This window comes from Chamaea fasciata, unplaced genomic scaffold, assembly GCF_029207755.1.
Source record: "Chamaea fasciata isolate MVZ Bird 193981 ecotype frontalis unplaced genomic scaffold, bChaFas1.0.hap1 SCAF_20, whole genome shotgun sequence".
In the NCBI taxonomy this organism is placed as follows: Eukaryota; Metazoa; Chordata; class Aves; order Passeriformes; family Sylviidae; genus Chamaea; species Chamaea fasciata.
This window is the reverse complement of record NW_027094105.1, coordinates 9,378,873-9,402,671: the sequence shown is the minus strand read 5'-3', so window position 1 is coordinate 9,402,671 and position 23,799 is coordinate 9,378,873. Positions and strand designations below refer to the sequence as shown.

The 23,799-nt window shown below is 53.8% G+C and overlaps 1 protein-coding gene across 13 annotated transcripts in view; it reads right to left on the bottom strand.

The window, feature by feature from the left end:
* DAB2IP (DAB2 interacting protein) overlaps positions 1-23,799 on the bottom strand; it is a 159,922-nt gene that overhangs the window by 35,760 nt on the left and 100,363 nt on the right. For 7 of the 13 annotated variants that reach the window (XM_066201077.1, XM_066201076.1, XM_066201079.1 and 4 more), the window contains one exon: positions 1,314-1,467. In XM_066201077.1, the coding sequence (XP_066057174.1) occupies positions 1,314-1,467 (154 nt within the window). Of the gene's footprint in view, positions 1-1,313; positions 1,468-1,682; positions 1,708-1,771; positions 1,787-4,455; positions 4,481-7,635; positions 7,712-7,992; positions 8,016-9,418; positions 9,797-23,799 lie in introns of those variants that run through there. The other 6 variants (XM_066201082.1, XM_066201087.1, XM_066201084.1 and 3 more) reach the window with 6 other exon arrangements.

The window sequence follows — 23,799 nt, the reverse complement described above, 5'->3', positions numbered from 1 at the left end:
TTTTCTACAGTGTGACTTCTCTTTATCCAACTCACTTCAACCCCAAAATTTTCTTCCTCCTTCCAAGTGCATGGCTTGTGTAATTTCCCTCTCATTCAGCTCTCCACAAGTTCTGCTCGTATCCCTTCCTCTCCTCTTGTGGGCTGAACAGAATTGGTAAACAACTCTAATATTACCGATGTCACATTTATTTTCCATCTAGCTTCATTTCATCTTTCTTGAGTGGAATGTAATAGAGGACACATAATTTACAAAACTGCTCCCCTCCTGACCCATGGCACTTGCTCAATTCCACAAAGAATGAACAGCACTGCAGAATTTACACCTCAGCCAGCGAGAGAGTTTCTGTTTGAGGCTATTTTCTTGTAAGACTGTTTTCATGTTTACCCACTTATATTTTAACAAACAGATCTTTTAACTCACTTATTTCAAAATGTGCCGATTTCGGTAAAGAAAAATGCCTTTATCTTTCCAGTCTGATTCCTCCTGAACAGTGAAATGTCTTCTCATGCAGCACTGCCCATCCAAGGCCAGCCTGCATCCCTGTCACCCCTACAGCACAACCCAGGCACAGCTACACCATCTACCTGCTTCTCTGTGTCCAGGCTCAAACAGGCGTTACCTGCTCTTCCCAGAAACACAAATATCCACCAGCTTAGTGCTGCAAGAAAACCCTTTCCCAGATCTGTACCCGGCCACTGCCAGAAGCAATAACACTTTGCCATCCACAATCCAGGACGAATGATTCCCAAGATATCCTGTAGTGAATTACCCAGACACAGCCTGGGTTGAACGTGTCCTCCTCCCTCCCGCTAGCGCAGACCTTACCACATGCCACAACAGATGTCAAAGTAATCTGAAATACTCACAGATTTTTCTATTTACCCAAACAAGGGAAGCTTCAGTTTTCTAGACAAAGTCCTCCACACTCCCACTGACAGCAGCAGGCTGGCTCTGTGACCACATAATGTCTCTGGGAACACCGAGCAGGGATCAGCACTTCCCAATATCTGTACGAGCATCGGCCGTAGGAGCACAAACAAATTTCTGCTCTGCTGATACACAGCCCTGAGCAGTGCAGCACCTGTGCCAGCAGCTCTGCTGCCACAGCGCTTACAAGGAGCTCGTCGCTCCGACTGTGCGGATACGACCCTCCTTGGAAAGACGGGAGCAATTTTCAGTCTGTGAAATGCTCTCCGCGTGGCAGTTGTGAGCAGCAATGTTCAGTAAGAGGCAGACCCCAGGTGCCAGCCCACACCTGGCTCCCCAGGCGGCCCCAGCACGGCGGCAGCAGCCCGGGCACGGCTCCTTACCTCAAAGCAGTAGTCTTGTCCCAGGATGCTGCTGTGGACTGGCTTGATGACCACCTCCTCCTCCATGCTGAGATCCAGAGCCTCAACAGCACTACTGGGACTGAGCAGGGACTCGTGGGAGCGCGATTCTTTCAGCCTCGGCATTAGATGGGATCTGCAGGAAAAACGGAACGCTGTCAGCCACGTTCTCCTCCCCACAGAGACCTGCTAGCAACATCTGTTAGCAACAACTGCACGATATTCCTGGGAATGTTCTCATGAAACGACCAAGGGCCCTGAAGAACAGGGCCTGCTACGCTGTCCCGTTTGTAATTTCTACTCCACAAGTTCCATGACAGTTGGTATGAGCAGTAAAACAATTTCCCCAACTCTGATGCAGTCAGGAGTCAACTCTTCAGAGGTCTGCACACTCTGGGGGTCTCTTAATAACTGAATCAAACTCTAAATGGCCACTACACCTGCTGAGGGAGACTTCCTGGTGTGGGGTGTTCCTAAACAAGATTTCCCAGGTGTGGGGTGTTCCTAAATGAGACTTTCTGTTGTGGAGTGTTCCTAAATGAGACTTCCCAGGTGTGGGGTGTTCCTAAATGAGACTTCCCAGGTGTGGGGTGTTCCTAAATGAGACTTCCCAGGTGTGGGGTGTTCCTAAATGAGATTTCCCAGGTGTGGGGTGTTCCTAAACAAGACTTCCCCATGTGGTGTGCAGCAGAGTGGGTGCATTCTGCTGCTGTCTCAGGTCTGCAGCAGGTGCTGAGCTCTGGTGGTGCCAGAACCTCACCAAACACCCACGCCTGGATCTGTCACCAACAAACCTTGGGCTCCTGAGCTCTCTCTGACTGTCACACACATCCCTGGGATGGGGACAGTGTGGAAAATAAAGCTGTCATAGCCCTATCGATTGATCTAAATGCTCTGGAGCCCCACTGGCAGCATTTAGCAGCGGGGAGCCCACAGACAGCGAGCAGAGCACCATTTCTGAGACAGCCAATACAATCAATGGTGCTGTAACTCTTAAAGCAAAACCAGAGAGCTCAAGGGGGAGAGAAAAAAAAAAAAAAAAAAGGAAAGATAGTTAAGTACTCCCAGGGAAAACACAGCAAACCCATAAAGTGGCAAGGGAAAAAAATAACTTGAGTGCAAAGGGAGCAGCTGCCTTCTCTATAGCCTGCACCACGTCAGATGTTCCTATGGCAGAGCTCTGATCCTGGTAACTCTGACCTTTAAAACCTCTGGCAAGCTCTTTGGGGGCCCCCAAAGAGACCAAGTGTCCCTGCCCACAAAGGCACGGAAGGACAGCAATAAGGGGAGTTTGTGATCTTCTCAGCATGGTCTTTCATGAGCCAAACAACAATGCTCCCAGTATATTCCCAGCCTGCTCCGATGTGTGCGCTGGGTTTTGTTGTTCTCCAGAATAAAGCTGACCAAAACAGAGAGAAATGTCAACAGCGCACGCAAAATCCATGGCTTGCAGTGAATCCCACACCGGGCTGGATCCAGAAAACAGCCCAAGGAGATTCTCAGATAAACGGCAGCAGCAGATAAACAGGTGCTTCTCTAGATTTGCCATTAAGATTCAGGCCACGCATGAAGCCCCAGGTGGTAACAGAACTGCCTGTGGCTGGTTCCCTGCCCGAGCTGCTCCAGGGACAGCTCAGAGCACCAGGGCCGCCTCCTCCCCAGGGCCACCAGCCTGGGGACACGCGGCCCGAGGGCTCTGGGACATCCCCCCGCCCCTCCCAGGGCGCCAGCTGTGGTGACGGCAGCAGAACATCTGCAGAGCAGCAGCAGCGCAGGGTGCTGAGGGGACACGGTGCGGCCCCAGGCACGGGGAGCCCTGCTGGGCTTGGCACGGTCCCGTGCTGGCTCAGAAGCCGCGGGTTCCCAGCGAAGGCTCTCCGTGCCGTTAGCCGTTCCCTCAGCTGCCCACTCACCCCACATCTCTATGGCCCGTAAATTGATCTTTAGGAACCCAGCACAGTCATTTCCCAGTACTTTGTGGCAATTTTACACTATTTGCAGAGAAAAGGGTCCCTATCCTTTTCCTCTGAATGATACTGTGAATTAACTCTAATACAGGCAGACAGATCAAGTTACCTCTGGATGCTGAGTGCAGAACTAATATCCAGCAGCTCAAGAACTGACAGTACAGCCTTCCCAGCCTGCCCAGATAAGGCCAGAATCAAGGCAATTCTGGTAAAATCTTATTTCCATATTTTACAGATGGAATTAGGAAAGGTAAATGACCAAGCTGAGACTTGCATTCTTGTGTAGACAAACATAAAGACTGATAAAATAAGCCCACAACTCGGTACATCACATCGCCTCATGCCGGCCTAAGAATTTTTGTAAAAATTAAAGCAAGCCAGGTCTATTTTTCATTTAAAACTACTGCAGCTGGATGGCCACGGGTGGGAGTGCAGATGTGCAACTCAAAGGATTACCACGGGGGAGTTTCTCAGGACATTTTACGCTCTCACCGGATTCAGCAAATGTGTGTTTATATCCCTCCACGCTCTGCTGAATGCCTCTGGGAATCCTGAAATGAAGGGGATGTTTTTAGGGAGGTGATTTGTCAGGCCCTTGCCTCAGCAGGACCTGCTCCCACGATGTCTCTCACTCCCTGGGATGCAGCCCAGGTCAGCGGCACACGTTTCTCAGCAGATGCTGCTCTGTGCAGGGGAGTGCTGCAGGTCTCAAACCAGCCCTCAAACCCAGCATCTGCCTGTGCATCGAGAGCTAAGTGGGGAGATGTCATTAATTAGAGCTGCTGGAAATCTCAGCAGCAGGGATGAGGATCTCTCCGCCAGAGCAGCCCTGGCAGGGCAGGATGAGCACAGCCCCCTCCCAGGGCTCCGTCCCACCCCCTGCCTTCAAAGGGCACCCGGTCCTTCCATTCTGATCCCTGTTCCAGGGCAGAGGGCACTCGTGTCCCTCGGTGACACGGCGCTGTGGCACGAGCCCGTTTACGGGAAAACATCCGCCAGTCGCTGCGGCTGCTCCCACAGACCCCCCTGGTACCGGCAGTAAGAGAAAGGCCACGAGCTGCTGCCCCGAGCCCGAGAGCAGCACCCCCAGCGACAGCGACAGCTGAGTCCCTGCGGACCCGTGCTGTCCCTCAGCCATCCCCAGCAGCCACACGCACCTGGAACACCATGTGCTGCCAGCGAACACACGCTTCCAAGGTGACAGAGGCACTTTGTTCGCATTCATCCCGCGATCGTCCCCGGGAAGATGCTGCCCGTGGGGCCATCTGATCCCTTGCTCCAATAACTCGCTGTGTATTCCAGGTCCTGCCCTGGTTTACGTCAGCTGATCTAATTCCAATCCTACACCTTTGTTTTAATGCGCTGGGAACGGCCAGCTGCCCAGAGCCATCTCACAGCGGGAACCCTCTTTCCAAACAGCACGCTCAGTTCTTTTTGCCAAGGGCCGTTTTTAAATCCCTTTCTACTTGCCTAAAGTTCAGTTGAAATGAAGGGGGGAGGAAAAAAAAGAATCTCATAAAAGACCACATTAGTTCTAAAGAGAAATAACATTACTGCTACCGGCACTGACCTGGCGAGTCCTGCGGAGCAGCAGCCGGTCTCTGGTTATTAAAGAAAGAGCTCTGCTGCCCGAGAGCAATCGGAGAGGATTGTTGTGCTAAATAATAAAAGTCATAAAACATTACCATGTGAAGGGATATATCCCCTCTGCCTGTGCCCTCCACAACCACTTGAGTATCACCAAATCCAACCAGGACCGCGTGGACTGCGGGGAAGACGTGCAAAAACAAGCACGGAGAGCAATCCATGCTCTCCTCACCCAACTCCAGGGCTGGCTTCTGAGCAATGGAGGCAGCAAACAGCGCTGCAGAGAGGCAATTCTGTCAGTCCTCGTTTCAGAGCCTCACCTGCCTGAAACCACCCGGCTGCTGCTCCTGTGGTTTCATGATGAAAATGTTCCTGATTATTTCCGAGAGACAGAAACAAACAGAGAACCTGGTGGGTGGCTGCGTAAGGGATGGAGCAGACACAAAACCTAACGCTGAAACATGGGGGGGGGAAAATGAAGAGCCTTTCTTAAACCTCCTGCTGTTCTTCTCTGAGAGCATGAGCAGAGTGGGAAATGCTGAAGGAAGTCCAGGCCCTAAGCTGAAGAAGTCCCATTGACACCAGCTGCAGAGCCAGCAGTGTGCACGCTTCCCCGGTGTCAGAAGGATTCCATCTCCCAAATTACATGTTTGACTCTGTGACACGTCTCCTGGCCAGGGAAGATTCCCTGTGTGCAGCTTTTTGAGGCTGACAGTTCTTCCCTGTGCCCAGCTGGGTTCTTTAGGGCAGGCCTGACCCCCTCCCCTGCACTCTCCTGCTGCAGGGGTCCTCCCTGCCCAAGCCCGGTGGAACAGCCCGGCAGATCCACAGGCAGAATCGAAATCTGTCTCCAGCCTGGGGATTAAGGGTTTGTTATGACTGAGAACAAAGTGCACAACTCCAGTAAATTGATTTGCACCATCAGATGGGAGAAGGATGTTAACAGTCGCAGAGGGGAGTACATCACCCACCATTCTCTGCCAGCTCCGGCCAGGGGCTCTGCCCTGTGCCCCTGTCCCTCCTGAGCCTCAGTGCTGCTGCTTGGCCCTGGGACTGAGCTCTGCAGAGCGCTCAGATTTGCTCCCCACTCTCCTGCAGAGCTGTCCCCAGGGCTCGGCAGCGCCCGTGCGACCGCCCCGCCGGGCCGACTTCCCGCTGACCTCAGGACCACTGCTGGGAGTTCTCATCCCTCCCTCCCCCGTGCCTCATCCTGCTTCAGCGGAACAAATAAATATGAAAGCGACCTCATGGGAATGGCCACCACCAACAGCGCACAAGAGAACTCGCAGGCTTCCAGGAGATGAAGAATTTTTTTTTTTTTCTTTTTCCCTGTAGAAGAGGACGTGCGGATGAAGTCTCAGCATGCAGCAGCACACCCTTCTCCATGTTCTGCTGCCCTGAACTTTTCTCCTGCCGTTCCCTGAACTCCAGCTGCTGATCTCTGCCTGGGAAACTCTGCTCAGCACACTCACGATGGGAACCCGGCGTTACAGGTTGCCCTCGCTAACGCAACACCTTCCCTGAGCAACACAAAGGACATGTAATTAAACTTATTAATGCCTGCCCTTGTTTTCAGACTGTTCTCAGTTTCAACTGGCAGCAGGATTAATTACATTCGAAAGGACTCATTCGTCAGCTCGTACCAGATTCCAAACACTGGTTTTGCCAGGGCAAACCTGAAGGATGATTTTAACCTGTGACATTCACCTGAGCACGGGTATTTGTTTAACAACGTGCCACTGCAAAGTTTGTCACGGGCAGCCGGCAAGCCCAGCACAGGACAACCAGCAAGGACATCGATGGCATTTGTGACGTGCAAGAGGAGAGGAACTGCAAAAGCAAGGAAAGGGCATCAGGAGCAGGATGCAAAAGGTGATCAGAAATACACCTGAATTTCAATCGTCAAATATGTTCTCAAGGAGCCTCTTTCCCATAAGCAGAATGACATCAACACGACACTTTCAACAGAAATCAACACTTGGATCAAAAAAAAACCCCCAACCTTTATCACATTAGCCTAAGCCAGCCTAAATAGTGCCAGATCTGGGGACATCTAATGCAAACAGCAGTGACAGATCCACCACTCCAGTGTGGAGCCCTGGGAACAAGTCATTGCCACGGCAGCGGCCTCTGGAGCGAGCAGAGCCTCCACAAACACCTGGGGCACGTCCACGGCAGCAGAAGCAATCCCGGGACACAGGGACCGAGCCAGAGCCCCCTGCTCCGTGCCAGCCCCACGGGAGAACTCCCGGGGTGCTCCCAGCTGCACCCCAGAGTCACCACCTTCCACGGGGGGAGCAGGCTGGGGATAAGGGGTTTGATTTTTATCACCTAAATTCTGCGTAACATCAATGCGCAGGCGGAATCTGGACAAGGAGGCAAAGGCGAGGCAGGATGTGTCCTCCTGGACCAACCGGACGGAAATGGAGCCGCAAGGCCCATCGCCACAGCGCGGCTGCCGAGCCCGGCCAGGGATGGTGAAACGCCGCCCAGGATGAAAACAAACCGCGAGCGCACGGAACGAGGGAGGGAGCGCGGCCGCACATCCCCGGGCCGGGCCGGGCCGGGCCGGGCCGGAGCGCTGTCAGCGCCGGTCCCTCCAGCGCGGCGGCCTCCGCGCCCCGGCCCCCGACCCCCGGCCCGCTCCGCACCGGGCGCGCCGCGGGACCCGCCGCTCGGGGAGCGGCGCCGGGCGCGGAGTTGGCGCTGCCCGGGCAGACCCGGGCAGAACGGCGCAGCCCCGCACTCACCCGCAGGGCCCGGCCCCCGCCGCGCCGCCGCCGCCGCCGCCGCGCCGCCGCCCCGCTCGGGCTGGGCCATGCCGCGCTCCCGCCGCCGCCGCCGCCGCCGCCACCGCGGGCGGGGACCCCCGGCCCCGCCGCCGCCGGCCCCCGCCCCGGGCCGGCCCCGCCGCCGCTCCGCCCCGCCGCGGCCCATTGGCTGCGCTGTAGCTGGGCAGAGCGCCCCGGGCCCGCCGCCCCCGGAGCGCGGGCTCGGCTCGGGGGGTCCGCAGGTGCGTTTCGCTCTCTGCTGCAGCCGGGGGTCCCCCCCCCCCCCTCCGCCGCCGCCGCCGCCCAGCAGCGCCCCGTGGTCCCCGAGCCGCTCACCCTTCGCCTCATGCCGCCTGTGCCGCCCTCATTCTGTAGAGATGAGCCGGGGTAAAGCGCGGCTCTCCGGAGCGGTGCGGCGGCTGCTCCGGGCACCGCTGTCCCCGCCGCGGCAGCGGGAGGGAGGCACGGCGCCGCCCGCCCGCCCGCCCGTCCCTGCCCTCGGCCGCGCAGCGCATTCCTTTCCCGTTTCGGAGAGCCGAGTCACTGACCTTTGCAGCAGCGCGATCCAGAGCAGGGAGTAGCGCCTGCAGCAGCAGCCGGCGGCCCCTGCGTGAGCCATGCTCCGCGCCCCGCACGGAGCGCGCCCGCATCGGCGCCCAGTTCACCGGGGGGCTCCCGGCCGGGCTCCCCGGCGGGCACCGCGGCCGCGGGGCTCGGGCCCGGGCGGCCTCACGGAGCGCGGGGCCCGGGGCAGCAGGTGAGCGGCAAAGGAGATGTGAGGCGGCGGAGAGGAGAGGGGAAGGCTGCGCGGCATGGTCCCACCGTCCCGACTGCCACCATCCTCAGCCAGCCCACGCCGACACGTTCCCAGAGCCAGACTGCTGCTGTCATCCTGGCGTATTCAAATGCCTCCATTACTCATCAAGAACAAAGTAGGACTATCTAGTAAATGAAAAACCACCACATGGCACTGTCCCCTGCCTCTTACTGATGGCTGCCTCCTCTTCCACTTTTCAAAGGCTACAGTCCATGCCTGCAGCAAAGCATAAATCCTGCAGCTCATGCGAGGCAGCTCCGGATCAGCTGAGAAAGCCTGGGCTGCAAACGCTGGTCAGCTCTGGAGAGGCAAACGCCAAGAGCACTAAACATCCCCAAGTGACGACTGGAATTCTCGGGGTTCCCCCAGAGCACAGGAGAAGGCAGCAGGTCTCAGAGTGGGAGACGGGCAGGTCCTGCCCGAGACAGCAGGCACGAGTCTCGCCTCCTCCAGGGACGCACAAGCCGGATTCCCAGACGGACCATCCCTCCAGCCAGCGCCACCGTGCACGGCACTGACAAGCGAGTCCAAATTCGCAGGTTCTCTGCCCGGTTCCAACACTAACTCCCTGCACAGCCTCCCCTACGTGCCTCTCCTCCTCAGCCACAGAGGTGGCCACGACCCTCTGGCTGCCAAAGGCTCCAGAAAACGTCAAGCAGCATTATTGCTGGGCTTGGCTAACAAGGAGCGCGGTCACCTAAGGCCAGCAGGGTCCCTTCTTCCTTCCAGAGCAAACTGGTCCCCAGCGTGCCCCGGGGACAGTGACACCAGCTCACCAGCCAGGCTGGCAGCCGAACACCTCTGCCTGTCCCACCTTCCCTCCTTAGTGGAGGACATGCAGACCCCCTTTCCCTTGAAGTCTGCAAACAGCGCTCTGCATTTAGCACATTTTGCCTCATTTTTGCCTCCCCCATCCCCCCCACCAGCGGTTTGAAGTTTTCTCACCCTTTTCTGGCAGATGCCATGCAGAGAGACAAGCTCGCTGTCCTTGATCTGCTTTTCAGGGCTTCTATAAAGTAGGGCACCAGCATCAACCCAGCGTCAGGTTTTTGATACATTGCTGGAGTAGCCAAAAATAATAACAGGCAGCTTCAGTCAATCTTCTTCTCAAATCTGCAGCAGCAGCAGCAGCAGCAGCAGCAGCACAGGGGTCCTTTGTGTGGTGGAGCCTGTCTGCTGGTCAGCAATCCAGAGCCATTCCTGCCTCCCAGCCAGGCTCCTCACACGGAGCTCTTGCCTTCTGGGGTCTCCTTCCCCGGAGCCATTCGTGTTTTGCTCTCCGCATTTCCTTCAGCAGTTTATCTCCGTGGCTGCTGTGAAACGCTAAGGTCAAGTTACAGTTTTACCAAGCCTTTTATCAGCCTGGCAAGGCACGGAAAGGCAGAACCTGAACTTTGGAACGAGCCTTCGCACCTGCGGTGGGTGGAGAGCGGAGCAGACCCAAGGCAGTGGGAGAGGGAGAACTCAGGTTCTCCCTGCAGCCCAGCACAGGAACAGTCTCTGTTGCACATTCAGACACTTCATCAGGACGCTCTGGAATGAAGTACTGAACCCACCAAGCCTGCAGTGGCTCTGCTGGAACTGTGGCAGCTCCAGCTGACACAAGGACCCAGCACAGCACTGCTACAGCTTCCACATGCCAGCAAAGGCCAGCAGGACCCAGCCGAAGAGCTCTGTCTGCTGGGAACTGCCCAGCTGAATTCCCCCTGTCCCAAACCTGAAATTCCAGATGGTTGGCCTGAGCAGGACTGGGAAGTGAGCCAGGCATCAGGGGATGAGGTAACGTTTGACCTTGGAGCCTGTGGGACTGTCGTGCTGCACGTTGATTCTCCACACTCACCTCAGCAAACGACAGCTGTGTTTTCCCAAAGTGACGTGGGCAGTGTCACTGTGCCCCTGTCCCATTGATCACTCTGGGCTTGGGCTGGCGTCTAAAACACACGGACTTGTTGGGATACAGATCAGGAATGCACAGGCCGTTCCTGGTCTCTGGATTGTACATTCCTGGGTCTCAGGAGGTACAGAAAGAAACCAAAACTCTGCAGAGCAGGGCCTTGGGGACTGCTCTGTCCCCGTCCCCGGGGAGTGCCAAGCAGTGAAGGAGCCACATTCCACTGACTCAGTGTTCAAATACCGCTGCAGGGAGCATTTACTGCCACCAAGAAGAACTTGCACATCGAAGTCTCAGCTCATTTTGTCCAAGCCAGGGTTTTTCCAGCTTCCTTCCAGTGAACTCACAGCTCACTCCTCGTGTGCACAAGGTGTTTCCCTGCAGACAGCTGTTCCCTGTGTGCAGCAGGTCACACAGAGGTGTAGGGCACAGTCAGAGCTGTGACCGCCCCTGCAGGGCTGGCATTGTCCCCAGGCACTGTTTGTGACCTCCACCCCACCCCTTCTCCACATTTACACCTCCTGTTCCTGACGGCACCACCCACCCTGCTCACTGCTCAGCAAATGGCATTTGTGAAAGGAAAGCCACTGTGCCAAGTCAGGGCAGGTAAAGAGTATTTTTCCACGGGTTATTACAGGAAGTTTTCCATCCCCAGTTATTATTTGGATATAGTCCCCTTTTCTTGGGTCATGTTTTCTCCTCTGGTCCCAGCTTTGCCGCCAGCTCTCTGGGCAGCAGCCTTTCCACACTCCAGCCATGTTTACCTTTCAGAGGTATTAAACCCAGATATCTCTCACTTTTTATTGACTGTGAAGCCAGTGCTTTGTGCTTTATGACCACGCTGTCTATCACTGGGAAACAAACAATTTCCTAATAACCTCGAGGGGTTAGCAGAGGAAGGGATCGTGATTATCCAGACCTACTCCAAATTTACAGTTAAAATCAAATAGCGGTTGATGCCATAAATGCACTTGTTTTATAAACTTCCAACAGTCCCATATTCCAGCACAATTAACATTACAGTACGTGGGTTTGCACAGCTGACTGGCTGGTACTGGGTTGCTGCTTCTCCACCTGCAGCACTGACCCCCAGAGCTGAGCTGCAGTGATGGGGCAGAGTTGACTCGAGCACTCCTGAAGAAGTGTTTCAATAACGTTTACACTGCAAGAATATTTCACTCTGCCTCCAGCCCCCTTCCACAGCACCCGGACAGTGCATCTGACCGGCCAATTTCTCTTTCTGCTTATAATTAGCTTCACTTTTCTGCTCTCTTGGATAAGCATTAGACTTTCCTCTAGGAATGTAATCCCAATCCACAGGAAACCTGTCTTTACTGAGATGCCCCTCATCTTTTCTGCAGGTTTTATTTAAAACAGAACACTGTTATTAGCAGCAGATTTTTCCGAAGCCTTTTTGTGAGGTCCCATTCCTGCAAACATCCAATATCATTCGGTGCGATTAGTCTCGCTTCAGAGACACCACTTAACATTCAACCACAATTTGAGCCAAGGCATTTGCAGGAGTCAAGGTTTGAATTTCAAATCTAAACTACAGAGGGGTACCAGTGGCAAATGACTTTGAGCCTGACAAACACAAATAGATGCTTTAGCATCTAAGCTACATTTTCCTGTGATTTGTCCTTCTGTCTAACAATACTGCCCTGTATAATGGCTTCGGTTTAATAGGGAAGAGCTGACTCTGGAGGCTGAATGATGTCCAACAAAACGATGTCCTTAAAAAGCCATATCCAAAGAATGCAAAATTTATAATCAGAATAAAGTTGGGAGAATATTCCATTCCTGCTGCTGAATTTCCCTTAAAGAAAAAAAGAAGAAAAGCTCCGAGTACTTTAAAGTTTGTTTGTGGTTTTTTATCCATAGCTGGCACCGGGATATAAAGCTAATTTCTTCCAATTGCTATCTGCCTTTTAGCCAGATAGATTTTAGTGTCTTCTAGGGATGGATAAAAAGCACATCCTTCTCCTGGGAACCTTCTTTCCAGATGGAACCAGGGGTTCTTTTTCTATGGCCTTTTCTGGGAATGACCCCTTTGTTTCCCCCAGAGCAGCGTGAGGCACAGCTCGGCACCAAACCCAGGTGAGCCCCAGGGACCTCGTTGGACCATCCTGCCTCTCACCACTCCAGACTCCACGAGCAGGGATTAAACTTGGCAGTACTAGGGTGCACTGCATCACTTCTCCAGCTCATTTTTTTAAGTGCAAGTATCATTACTGCATTCTCCACGCAATGCCAAAGGCTGCTACTTCCAGAGCTGATTGTAAAAATTGTTATTAAAACTTACAAACTGTGAAAAAACTCTTTAAAAAAAAGTCCAAATCCTGGCACTGCCCTAAATTAAATTACAGCCAGGAGCTGCCAGGGGTACCTGGATAAGCACAGAGCCAGGCGTGCGTGCAGTCCTTATCCACAGCCCACACCTGCTGCTCCCTCCTGGAAGTTTCACTAATGAACACAGTGTACAGCCCAGAGGATTTCAGATAAGGGAAAGGTCAGGGTGAAGACTCGGGAGTGAAGAACAGATTGAGCGGGGTTCATAAATGAAAACCCCATTTTAAATCTCAAATTAATTTTTTCAATAAATTAGGGCAAGTGAGCTTTCCTCCAGCTCAGACAATGCAGCTTTCCCTGGATATGGACCACTGGCGGGAGGAGGAAGCACGTGTGCTCAGGAATCAATGCTAATACCCTCAAAAATTAATCTCTGAAAATTGCTTCAATGGAATAGAAACGATTCCATATAAATCTCTGTACAGCAAGAGCTGACAGAATATCACAGTGATACCTGGAGTAGGTACAGACTGAAAAAACCCCCCAGGTTTTGTCTTTTCTTACACAGGGCTGGTGTGGCTGCTCTGCCTTTGTGTGCCTCAGTTCCCCCTGCAGACATGGGCAGGGGCATCAGGGAGTCTGTGAGAGCTGCCGGGGTCTGCTCAGAGCCAGCTGGGGTTACACAGGGTGGATGTGGCTCCCCCAGGGTGGAAACGCTGCCTATTCCACTGGAAGGAGACTGGTGCCTTGGATTGCAGCCTGCAGCCAGGATTGCTGTCTCCAGGGAAGGGAGGCCAGGTGCTTTCTGCACTCAGGATGTGTCTGGGAATGCCAATGTCTGGGCACACTGGGCTTTCTGCTACCTGCACGACCAAGCCAGCCACGGTGGAAACAAGTTTTCAGATCTAAACCAGCCCTCAGAAGAACAGAGTCTCTCAGCCTGGCTGAATAATGCATTAATTAAAAGAAGACAATGAGCAGCGTGTCAGCTTTGCTGCTGACAGTTCACCTGGGGAGCTGCAGCCCCCTCGGCTCCACCTGAGCTGCCAGGGGCTCCTGTTGCTCCTGCCCCGAGTGCCCAGCCCACGGCTCGGCACAAAGCCTGGGAAAGGACCCAGAGCCTGGCTGCCAGCAAAAGGAGGAGCTCCAAACCCATTCCTGGAAATGCCAGACTGTCCAAACCCAGGAAATCGACCTGACCAGAAACACCTTTTACCAGGGGACCTGGAGATTCCTGAACGACTTCTCCCCATGAACATCTCCACCCTCATCTTCTAAACACGGGAGCCAGAAGAGAGTTTGACCTAAAGCTTGACCCTGTGGAGGGGAACGGAGGCAGGAGCAGGGGCAGCTGTGAGCCCCAGTTCAGGAGCTGTACAGTGGAAGCAACTTCCTTTTCTAACCAAGCTATTTTAAATCAATCTAGTTAGACAGATGCAAAGCACTGACACAGATGCACTGAAACTGGTTTGATCCTTGCCTGAACAGGATTAACTTGCCTCAGTTATTAACCAAATTAAACCCAGCTCATCATCATTGCAAAAATGACTGTATTTTACACTCACAGTTGCACAGAATTTTTGTAGAGAGAACCTGGAAGGATTTTCCTTTGTGACGGGTGTTCAGGGTCACCACTGAGCTCCCCACAACCCAGCCCGGCCTCAGTTAACTCCTTGAGGTAACTTGTGCCTGTCTCACCTGCAGCTTTACTCCATTCTTAATGTCCAAACCCTCATTTTAGGCCATTAGCCTGCACTGATCACAAGAAGAGTTAAAACTGCTCAGACACGCTAAGAGCCCGAGTTGATGTAAAGTAGATGGAGTTAAAATAAACAGAGTTGCACAGACGCCTTCGTTTCTGCTGGGGTTCACAGTCCTGGCTCTGCCTTTTCCACTCACCACCACCGGCATTGCTTTGCAGTTCCCAACTCTGCAGGGTTAAATCTGCAGAGCCCAAAAGTTCTTACTTTACTTTCTTCTGAGAAAATGCAAAATGTTTGGATCTGCTTTAGATTTTATCCTTGTATTTAATTTCTCAAAACACCAATTTCCACAAATACTTTTTTTTTTTCATCTTCCTCTGACGGAATATAAAACCATCATCCAAGTGGGAAGAGCCAACAATCCCCTCTGCCCTGCTGCCCGTCCGCTGAACTGCTGCTGTGCCACTGCACTAAACCACTTTTTCTTATCCTGACAGATGCTAAGCTTAGGTCAAATCCCTGGGAATACGCAGGGCCAGCGTATGTTCTCATAAACAAAACTGCAATCTGCTCCTGAGCTGATGAGGCTGCCCTGGATTTACACCGTGCCTGGAACTGATGTACAGCTCCACGGTGGAGCCTGCACAGGACTCCCAGCTCTGTGGGCAGCAAGGAGGGCAGAGAGGGGAGCAGGGGGTGCTGGCCTGGGTGGGACAGCCCGGGAATGTCCCATCCCAGAGCCGGGGATGAGCGTGGCTTACCTCCCTCTGGTGACATGCTGCTCCTCCTGTTCCTGCCTGGCTCCAGGACAGGGCCTGGCTGCCTTTATCTACCATTCCAGGGCACCAAAACTGAAAGTACCAAGCGAGTTTCCAAATGAGCAACCCTGCTCTAAACAGAGAAAAAGCAAAGTCCATCCTGGTCCGACCAGTCCCAGCTGCTTCCGGCTCCATCACAAACAGCCTCTGATGTCACCAGCCTGCACCAGCAGCATTAACACCTAAAATGGTTTCATGAAACAACTGGAGCCGTTTGAAAAGGACACTCTGTGTGGCCCTGGATGGTCCTTGTCCTCTCCAGGACAGCAGCCCCAGCCATCTCCTCACGTCCCTGTCACAGGGGGGGGAGGCAGAGCAGCATCACCTGGGAGGACACGGGCACAGCTGAACGCCAGGGATTCAATTGAAACAACTGAGGTGAAAGGGGAACTCATTTCGGCAAGAGCTGCGCCACCTCCCCAGCCAGGAGCCCAGCCAGTGCCCCACACAGCTGTCCCCTGTCCCCGGGGGTACGTGGGGCTGCGGGGTGCCCACCCTGCGCCGCAGCCAGAGCCCACGAGGGGCCGCCAGGGTGGAATGGGGACCTCAAGCAGCGCTTCTGGCGCTCCCTGCCCATCGGCCTCAAAGCAGGCACAAAGCTGCGTTTCCCCCGCCAGCAGCCCCGCCGTCCCTGCTCTGCCCTGCCGTGTTTGCAGCCCGCTGATCTCAGCCCCCAGCCCAGGAGCAGGCTGCCGGGCCCCGCTCCAGCCCCGGGCCGGGCCGTGGCTCCCGCGGCCGGCTGTGACCCAGCGCGGAGCCGGGCCCGCCCTGCCGGGGCCGCCCGGCCCCGCGACATCAGCGGCCTGGCGGCGGCGGCCACAGCCACCGAGCCCGGCTCCTGGGGCCGGCACTGAGCCACGGCACCGCCTCCCGCCCCGCCTCGTTCACAGGGCACCAGGGCGACACCTCACACCGCCGGGCCCCAGGTGGGACGGGGACGGGACGGGACAGGGACGGGGACGGGACAGGGACAGGGACAGGGACGGGACAGGGACAGGGACGGGACAGGGACAGGGACAGGGATGGGACAGGGACGGGGACGGGACAGGGACGGGACAGGGACGGGACAGGGACAGGACAGGGACAGGGATGGGACAGGGACAGGGACAGGACAGGGACAGGACAGGGACAGGGACGGGACAGGGACAGGGACGGGACAGGACAGGGACGGGACAGGGACAGGGACAGGGACAGGGACAGGGATGGGACAGGGACAGGGACAGGGACAGGGACAGGACAGGGACAGGGATGGGACAGGGACAGGGATGGGACAGGACAGGGACGGGACAGGGACAGGGACAGGGACAGGGATGGGACAGGGACGGGACAGGGACAGGGACAGGGACAGGGACAGGACAGGGACAGGGACGGGACAGGGACGGGAGAGGGACAGGGACAGGAACGGGACAGGGACAGGGATGGGACGGGACAGGACAGGGACAGGGACAGGGACAGGGATGGGAGAGGGACAGGGACAGGACAGGGACAGGGACGGGACAGGACAGAGACAGGACAGGGACGGGACGGGGACAGGGACAGGGACAGGGACAGGACAGGGACGGGAGAGGGACAGGGACGGGACAGGGACAGGGACAGGGACAGGGACAGGGACGGGACAGGGACAGGGACACTGCAGACCTCTGAGAGATTCAAACGATTGCCAAGTGAGAAGAACCTTCCATGATTTCTTCCCTTTGCACACTTGAGAAAAGCCCAAGTGATGAGGATCTGGCTGGCTGATGTGAGGATAAAGCGGGAATCTTCCCGGGGATGAGGGATGGGTTAAATGCTCTGCGCTCTCCAACCTACAGCTCTTGCAAAATCCAGATGCATCAGCAGCTGCCACACAGAATATGGAGAACTCGGGAAAAGCTGCCAAGTGCCTTGTCTGTTAAGTGCCTACAACACTCACATCCATGTTACAAATGATGGGATAATAACTTCAGATTTTTTTTTTTTTAAAGCTTTGTTTTTCTTAAAGCGATTAGAGCTGGAGAAATGTGTTAGCTAGCCCAGTGCCTGGGCAAAAATCAGTTTCAGTTCTGGGAGCTGCAAGGATGCAGCAGAGGACTGAATGTTATATCCAAGTCTGAACATTGTGGTTTGGGAGAAGTCAATAAAAGGCTCCCTGCATTAGGCTGATGTGCAGTTCCTGAGTACAGTCTTGGCCTGCCTTTGACATGGGGCTTCCCTTATTCCATCCCTTAAGCACTTTATACCCTTTAAGAAACAAACCAACTTTTTAATTCCTTTGCCTATAGAAGTGTGAACGCAACTTCTTCCTAAATGCAGTGAGATCCCAAGTGGAGCCAGGAAGCCGCTTGAGTTGTGCACCATAAACACTTCCACGATGTGAATTAATAAGTTTCTCTGAGGATTGGGAAGTGTGCCACATGCAGCATTTCGGAGTCCACAGCCCTTTTATCTAAGTTGTTTTTTTCCTTTATCCTTGTCTCCCTCCATGACAGTTTGGAGATTTTTGGCATCCAAACCGCAGCCTGGCTTGTCAAGCTCAACATCAACTGAGCCTTTATATGTACGTGAGAAATGAGAATAGAGACAAAAATAGTTATTAACTCTGCTTTTAGAATACTGAACAAGCAAAATGGCTGAGTGCCACTAAAGGCAGGCTTTGGAGCAGGTCTGATCCATACCTGTTTAGCCGTGGCCAGCGTGGATGGCCATGGGGGAGTTTCCCCTCGGCACGGTTCTGTCACCCTGACGATGCCACCCTGGGGCAGTGACCACACCAGCAGGTGCCAAGGGACAAGTTTTAGTGGAAGACTTGGTGCTGCCGCACTGTCTGCAGCCCGGGGGGAGAGGAGCTGCTCCTGGAGCACATCAGTGCGTTCGGCTCCTGCTGGGAGCGCTCAGGCGCTGGGATGGCTCCGTGCTGCAGGTCCAAGCGCGTGGCGTGTGGGGACAGCGGGGACAGCCACCTCCCAATCCACCCTGTGACACTGGCAGGGGTCCTCTCGGAGCCCTCAGCATTCCAAGGAGGAGCCAAGGCCATCCCTTGGCTCTCAGAGGGCCGGAGTGCTGTGCAGGGTCTCTGCTTCCAGCACAGGGACGTTCCTGCCCTCAATCACATCCACACAAACTGTTTCTCAGAGATGCTCCCAGCTTGCCGCAAACACGAAAACAAGTTTGGAAACACTGGGAACACTGGAGTCCATTAAAAAGAGGCAATCCAGGCCAAGGCTGAGAGAACAGGAATGTGACCCAGCGGGACAGCCTTGGCTTGCAAATGGCTCGTGGACAAAGCTCGCTCTCTCCCTTGCTTTTCACCATTGCCAAGCAGTGCCTCGCTCCCTTTATTCTGGCAAGTGTCTTCGGTAAAATGGACAAGAATTTCTCTCCGTGGAGGGGATTTTAGAGGAGAAAATGGAAAACGGTGCTGGGAGACCAGCTGGAGTTCAGCAAGGTGCTGGAACAAAGTCCTGCAAGGCTGTTTTGGATGGCACAACACCCAGGCCAGGACTGCAGGATGCTGCAATACCTGTGCCACACTTCGAATGGAATTTTAATTATAAACAGGAATAATAGACATGGCCCAGATCCTCACTCGCTGCCTGGTGTCTTCCCCACGCTTTGAAAACAAGCCACTAAAATCAGAGATGTTCAGCTCCCCATTACAAGACCGCGAAAAACTCCAGCTCCTTTAGTAATTACTATAAAATACTTTCAGGCAGTTTTTAAAGGCATTAGTGAGATAAAATGAAGAAAAGAAAGACTGCTGTTAAAGGTATGTTAACCATTCCCCTTATCATCCAGCCACTTTATTTTAATGAGGTTTGTTTTACTTGTGCTATTTGCTTTGTCACACGGTGCAAGTCTCCGAGTATTTCTGGGCGAGATAAATGACTTTGGAGCAGGTGGGGCTGGCAGAGCTGTGGGCTGGTGGATGCCAGCCAGGCTGGAAACGCAGTTGTCACCCACGGGCCTGTGTCACAGTGGGCAAGGCAAGGCTCTGCTGCCATCCCAGCACAGCTCTGAGGGTTCGGAGGGAGCCTCACGCCGGTCCCGCGGGTGGGAACGCAGCGACGGGAGCTTTATTTATGGTGATATTAAATATGCAACAATCATTCCCCAACATCAGAGTAATAAACATCACTGCTCCATCTGATCTGGAATCAGCAAGCATGCTTCTCACATTCACGGGGAGAGACAAAATGCTGAATTATTTATGCTTTGACTATGAACAAATATAGAGAAAATAAGTGAGTTTGGTACAATGCAGCGGAGCAGATTCAGGGCAGATTATTGTACGTCCTTCAATCAAAACAGACTCTCTCATTACTCTAAACAATTGTTTCTCCTCCAAAAAAGCGGGTTAAGGCAGTCTAATAAGGGATAAGCAGGATGATTTGGGGTAAGTTTTTTAGATCTGACTACCCAGGTACAGCCCCTCTCAATCACTGAGTGTAAATTGGGACTGAGCACCAGGCACAGCAATTCCACAGGACAGCAGGGGCTGACTGACTTCCCAGGACATGGGAAAATCCCTGGAGTTGGGAGGAGCAAACCTATTCCCAACTGTGTTCTACAAACTCCTTCTAAACCCGAACAATTCGATGTGGTCACCAAGTACCAAAGCAGCAAACACAAATTCGGGCCATTCTGCCTCGTATTTGCACTTCTCATCAGGACCCACACTGAGACAGGCTTCTGGGGAGTGTGTGGCTGTGCTGAGCCTCAGCCCTGCCACAGACGGATTTTAAATGTCCCAGGAAGCTCTGTCATTAAATGAATGAAAGGAGGATACTCCAGAGCTGCACAGACACCTTCCTACTTTCCATATAAACGCAGGATCACTATTACACCTTCCACTGCCCTGAGACCTGCAGCCAGAATTAGCCGATGTTTGCCATGCCCCGCTGACATTTCAAGCTTGGCAGGAAAAAAAAAAATCCACAGCAAAAGTGGTGCAACTGCAGGAGGAATGACAAGAATTCTGGGACAGGAATGCCCTCAGAGCCCGATTTTCAGCAGCCACATCAAGCCCTTTGCTACCCACATGTGTGTGCATGTGATAGGGAAGGGGATGAGATGGGAAAGAGGGGATGAGAGCTGTCCTTCAATTTCTCAACAGTTCCTTAACTTAAATCCTTCATTCTGAGCATAAGTACTAAATCAGGCTCAAGGAAGGAAAAACTTAATTAATCAGAGGTAGCCAAGTTCAAAGTGCGCCTGGGGTCGGCTTTATTACTCTCCTTCACTTTGGAGGTACAGGGTTTATGGATAATCTCTGTCTGCTGCAGAATGACAACTACGTGGTGCCGAGTATTATTTCCCGGCAGTAACTAAATTTGAAGGTCTCCTTTCCTTCCACTCATCCCTTTAAAGTTTAATATTGTCACTGAAATATAACCGAGGGCCATATATAGCACAGGGGTTTAAAATACCCTGCCCAGCCTGGTGACACCTGGCTCCAGCTCCACTCGTACCTGGCAGACTCCCCTCCCCAAGGCTTTTGATCCCGGTGAAACTGGGAGTTACTGGAGATGAAAAGGGCTGCGTGGTGCCCCGAGGTAACAGCCCTCTGTCATCTGCTTGCTGAGCACCTCCACATCCACAGCTCTGCTGCTCAGTCCAGGGAACTTGGTTATCTCCATAACAAACACGCCATGGACAGAATCAGAATTTAACCACTACCAACAGCCGTCCATCAGCTGATCAAACACCAGCAGTGATGACACCATCAAAAGCAGAACGAGGCGTTCGGGGAGCGCCCCCTTGGCAGAACCAGGCAGCAGAGCTGCCCCCGCGCTCTGCACCGGCCCAGGGGCTCGGGGATCTGTTCCCTTCCACCGAGCTGCCCCCGGAGCAGCCAGCCATGTCCCTTGGGTACGGAACAGCCCCAGTTCCGTGTTTGGAGCAGGGGGCACGGGGGTTCTGCGCCCAGCAGCCCATTCCCTCAGCGGGGAAGGAGGATTCTCCCACAACACACTCAGAACTGGTTTTTTCCATATTCCCAACCAGCTGGCAGCAGGCCGGGGGAGTTCCTTCTTCAGAGCTGGGTATGTTTGGTTATGGATCATCACGTTCAGACTGGACGGAGAGCCCTGTTCCCGGCAGCCCCACCAGGAGCACAGGGATGGAAGGAGCTGGCTGGGCTCCGCCAGGGCTGGGCAGGTGCAGGAGCTTCCCCAGGGCTCCCTCAGTGCCCTGAGGTGGGATCTGAGCCAGGGACCAGCAACTTCCAGGGAAGCATTTGCTGAGCCCGGGATGGGGAGTTCTACCCCATGCCTAAACAGTAAAGCCAGCATTTCTTTCCTTCATCTCCACACGAAGTATCTCATTTCAATTTAATTTCACAGTTGTAATGGATTTTTCAAAAATATTCAAGAACATATTTACTTTCCAACATCTTATTTCCTTTCACATTTGAAAAAAACTTTCTATCTAATCCCTCAAGTCATCCTACAGTCTGAATAATTTCAGGTTTTTAATCAATAGCTGTCAGACTTGTCAAATTACTTTAGGGACCACAAAGCAATTTTTAAACATTCATAAACCCTCGTAGAACAGTTAAGTGCACTGAATTTTAAAAGAAAGAGGAACTGAATAACACTGATCAAATAGGATTATATTCTGGCAAATTATAAATTAGTTTTTTTTATGAATCTTCTCGCAGCTACTTATCTAGTGTCAGGCTTCTTCTGCTGCAGGAAGAAGTGACTGTTCACCTCTAGAGAAAGACGCCTTTTCTCTCCTGCCTCCAAGCCTCCTTAGCAGGAGCAGGGTGCAACGCCTTCTTTGTTGTCCTTTTTAAAAGCGACATCATTACCCAGCCAGCTCCCCGGGGGTTCTCTCCACCATCCTGCTGCCTGGGCCAGAGGTGGCCGAGCTGCAGCTCCCAAGCTCTGCAAACGCATCTTTTGGCTCCTGGCATCCTTCCCAACACAGTCTTTGCTTCCCAGTGTGCTCCTGGCATGTGCATCTGTCTGACATGTCAGTCTAGAAACGAGGGTCGCCAAAAGTTCTCCATTTATTGGACATGTGTACCAAACCACAGCTTGAACCTTTTATGGGGCTGATTTTGCACGTTGCATTGAGACAAACTCGGAGGTGACTGTGGGAGCCTGTGCTGCTGTTGCCTGTTGTGTGTTTGTTCCGGGAGGAGAGATCAGGAACATCTGAAGAAGTCAAACACGTTTCCCCAGAAAGGACTTTACACACCACAGTCCCTTGTCACCACTGCGGCGTCTTTCTTAAATTTGAGGGATGTGGCCTGAATAGGGAGGAAAAAAGGGAGCTTCACAGCTACCCTGAGAATGCTGGAAGCCTTCCAGGAAACAGTGCAGCTCAGATCAAAGAGGAGCTGAAGGATGGTGAGAAGAAAGGAACGTTTGGTGAGAAGAAAGGAATGCCTGGCTGGCCACGTTTGGCTGGCCACATGCAAAGGAACGAGCCCAAAGCCTCCATCCTCCTCTTTCCAAGCTGAAGGGACTCCTCTGCTGCCTCAGCACCTCCCCAGGCACACCTGCCCTGCTCCTGTCCCCGTGGGAGGCTGTGTCCCTCCTGGCAGCACCCCTGTTCCAACGGGAAGAGCCGGGGCACCAGCCAGGAGCCCCGTGTGAGGCACTGGATGCACCAGGACAGCAGGGACATTCCTGGCCCTTGGCTGCTGCACACAGGCTGGGGCAGGACAGGGCTCTCCTGGGGAAGAGCTGTTCACGGGAGGGGTCACTGCTCAGGTAGGGCCGAGGGACAGGACACAGCAGGACTGGGGAGCTCCTCACACCCAGATTCGTGCTGGCCAGCTCTGTCAGCCCCTGCTCCCAGCCCCTGCTGCCAAGTGAGCATCAAACACACGCCCGGCTCCTGCATCCGCTGGAGATGTCCTTTGCCAGAGATGTGCAGTGCGTCTGCACAGCCCCTGCACACCAAACAATGGCTGCTTTTTCTCTCTGCACTGGTTTCTGGTTTCCAGAAGGCCTCTTGCTGCTGCCATCCCCACGAGCCCAGCACTGACAGCAGTGGGGAGCCCCATCCTGCCGTGGTGCTGCTGCAGCTGCTGCCGCCTGCCCAGGCACAACTGCCCCGGAGCTGGAGATCAGCAACCGCAGATTGCTGATATCCAGCTGACCTAGTTTTGACAGTGGTTCTGTGTCTAAACCATTGCTCTGGGAGCCTGTCCCAGCTTTGGGAAGGCTCGTTCCTGGAGCCCAGGTGGCCAACATCTGCCCCAGCTGCTCCTTCAGCCGGGGCTGGGGCTCATCAACACCAACGGCTCCGAGGAGCTGGGAAAGGGCACTGCGGGAACTGCTCGTGAGCTCAACTCAGCCAGAAATGTGGGACGTCTGACTGCTTCACAGTTGCTCTTTTTATGTAGTTCAAGTTGAAGACACAAAATTTTTTCTCAATGAGAAAATCTCGGCGAGTTCTGAGGTTTTTTGAGGCTTGCTTTGCTTTTCTTAGCGAGGTGCTTAGTGGGTCTGTCAAGCTTGACATCACAGACATCAAAAAGGTGATGTTCTCATTCAGTTTTCTCTATATTTAGCTTGTTTTCCTGTATTTAGCCGATTGCTGTTTGCCCAGTGAAGCACAAACCCAAACCTCAGAGCACTGTGATCAACAATTTGATCTCAAGACCTAAAAAAACAGTAAATAATAACAAAT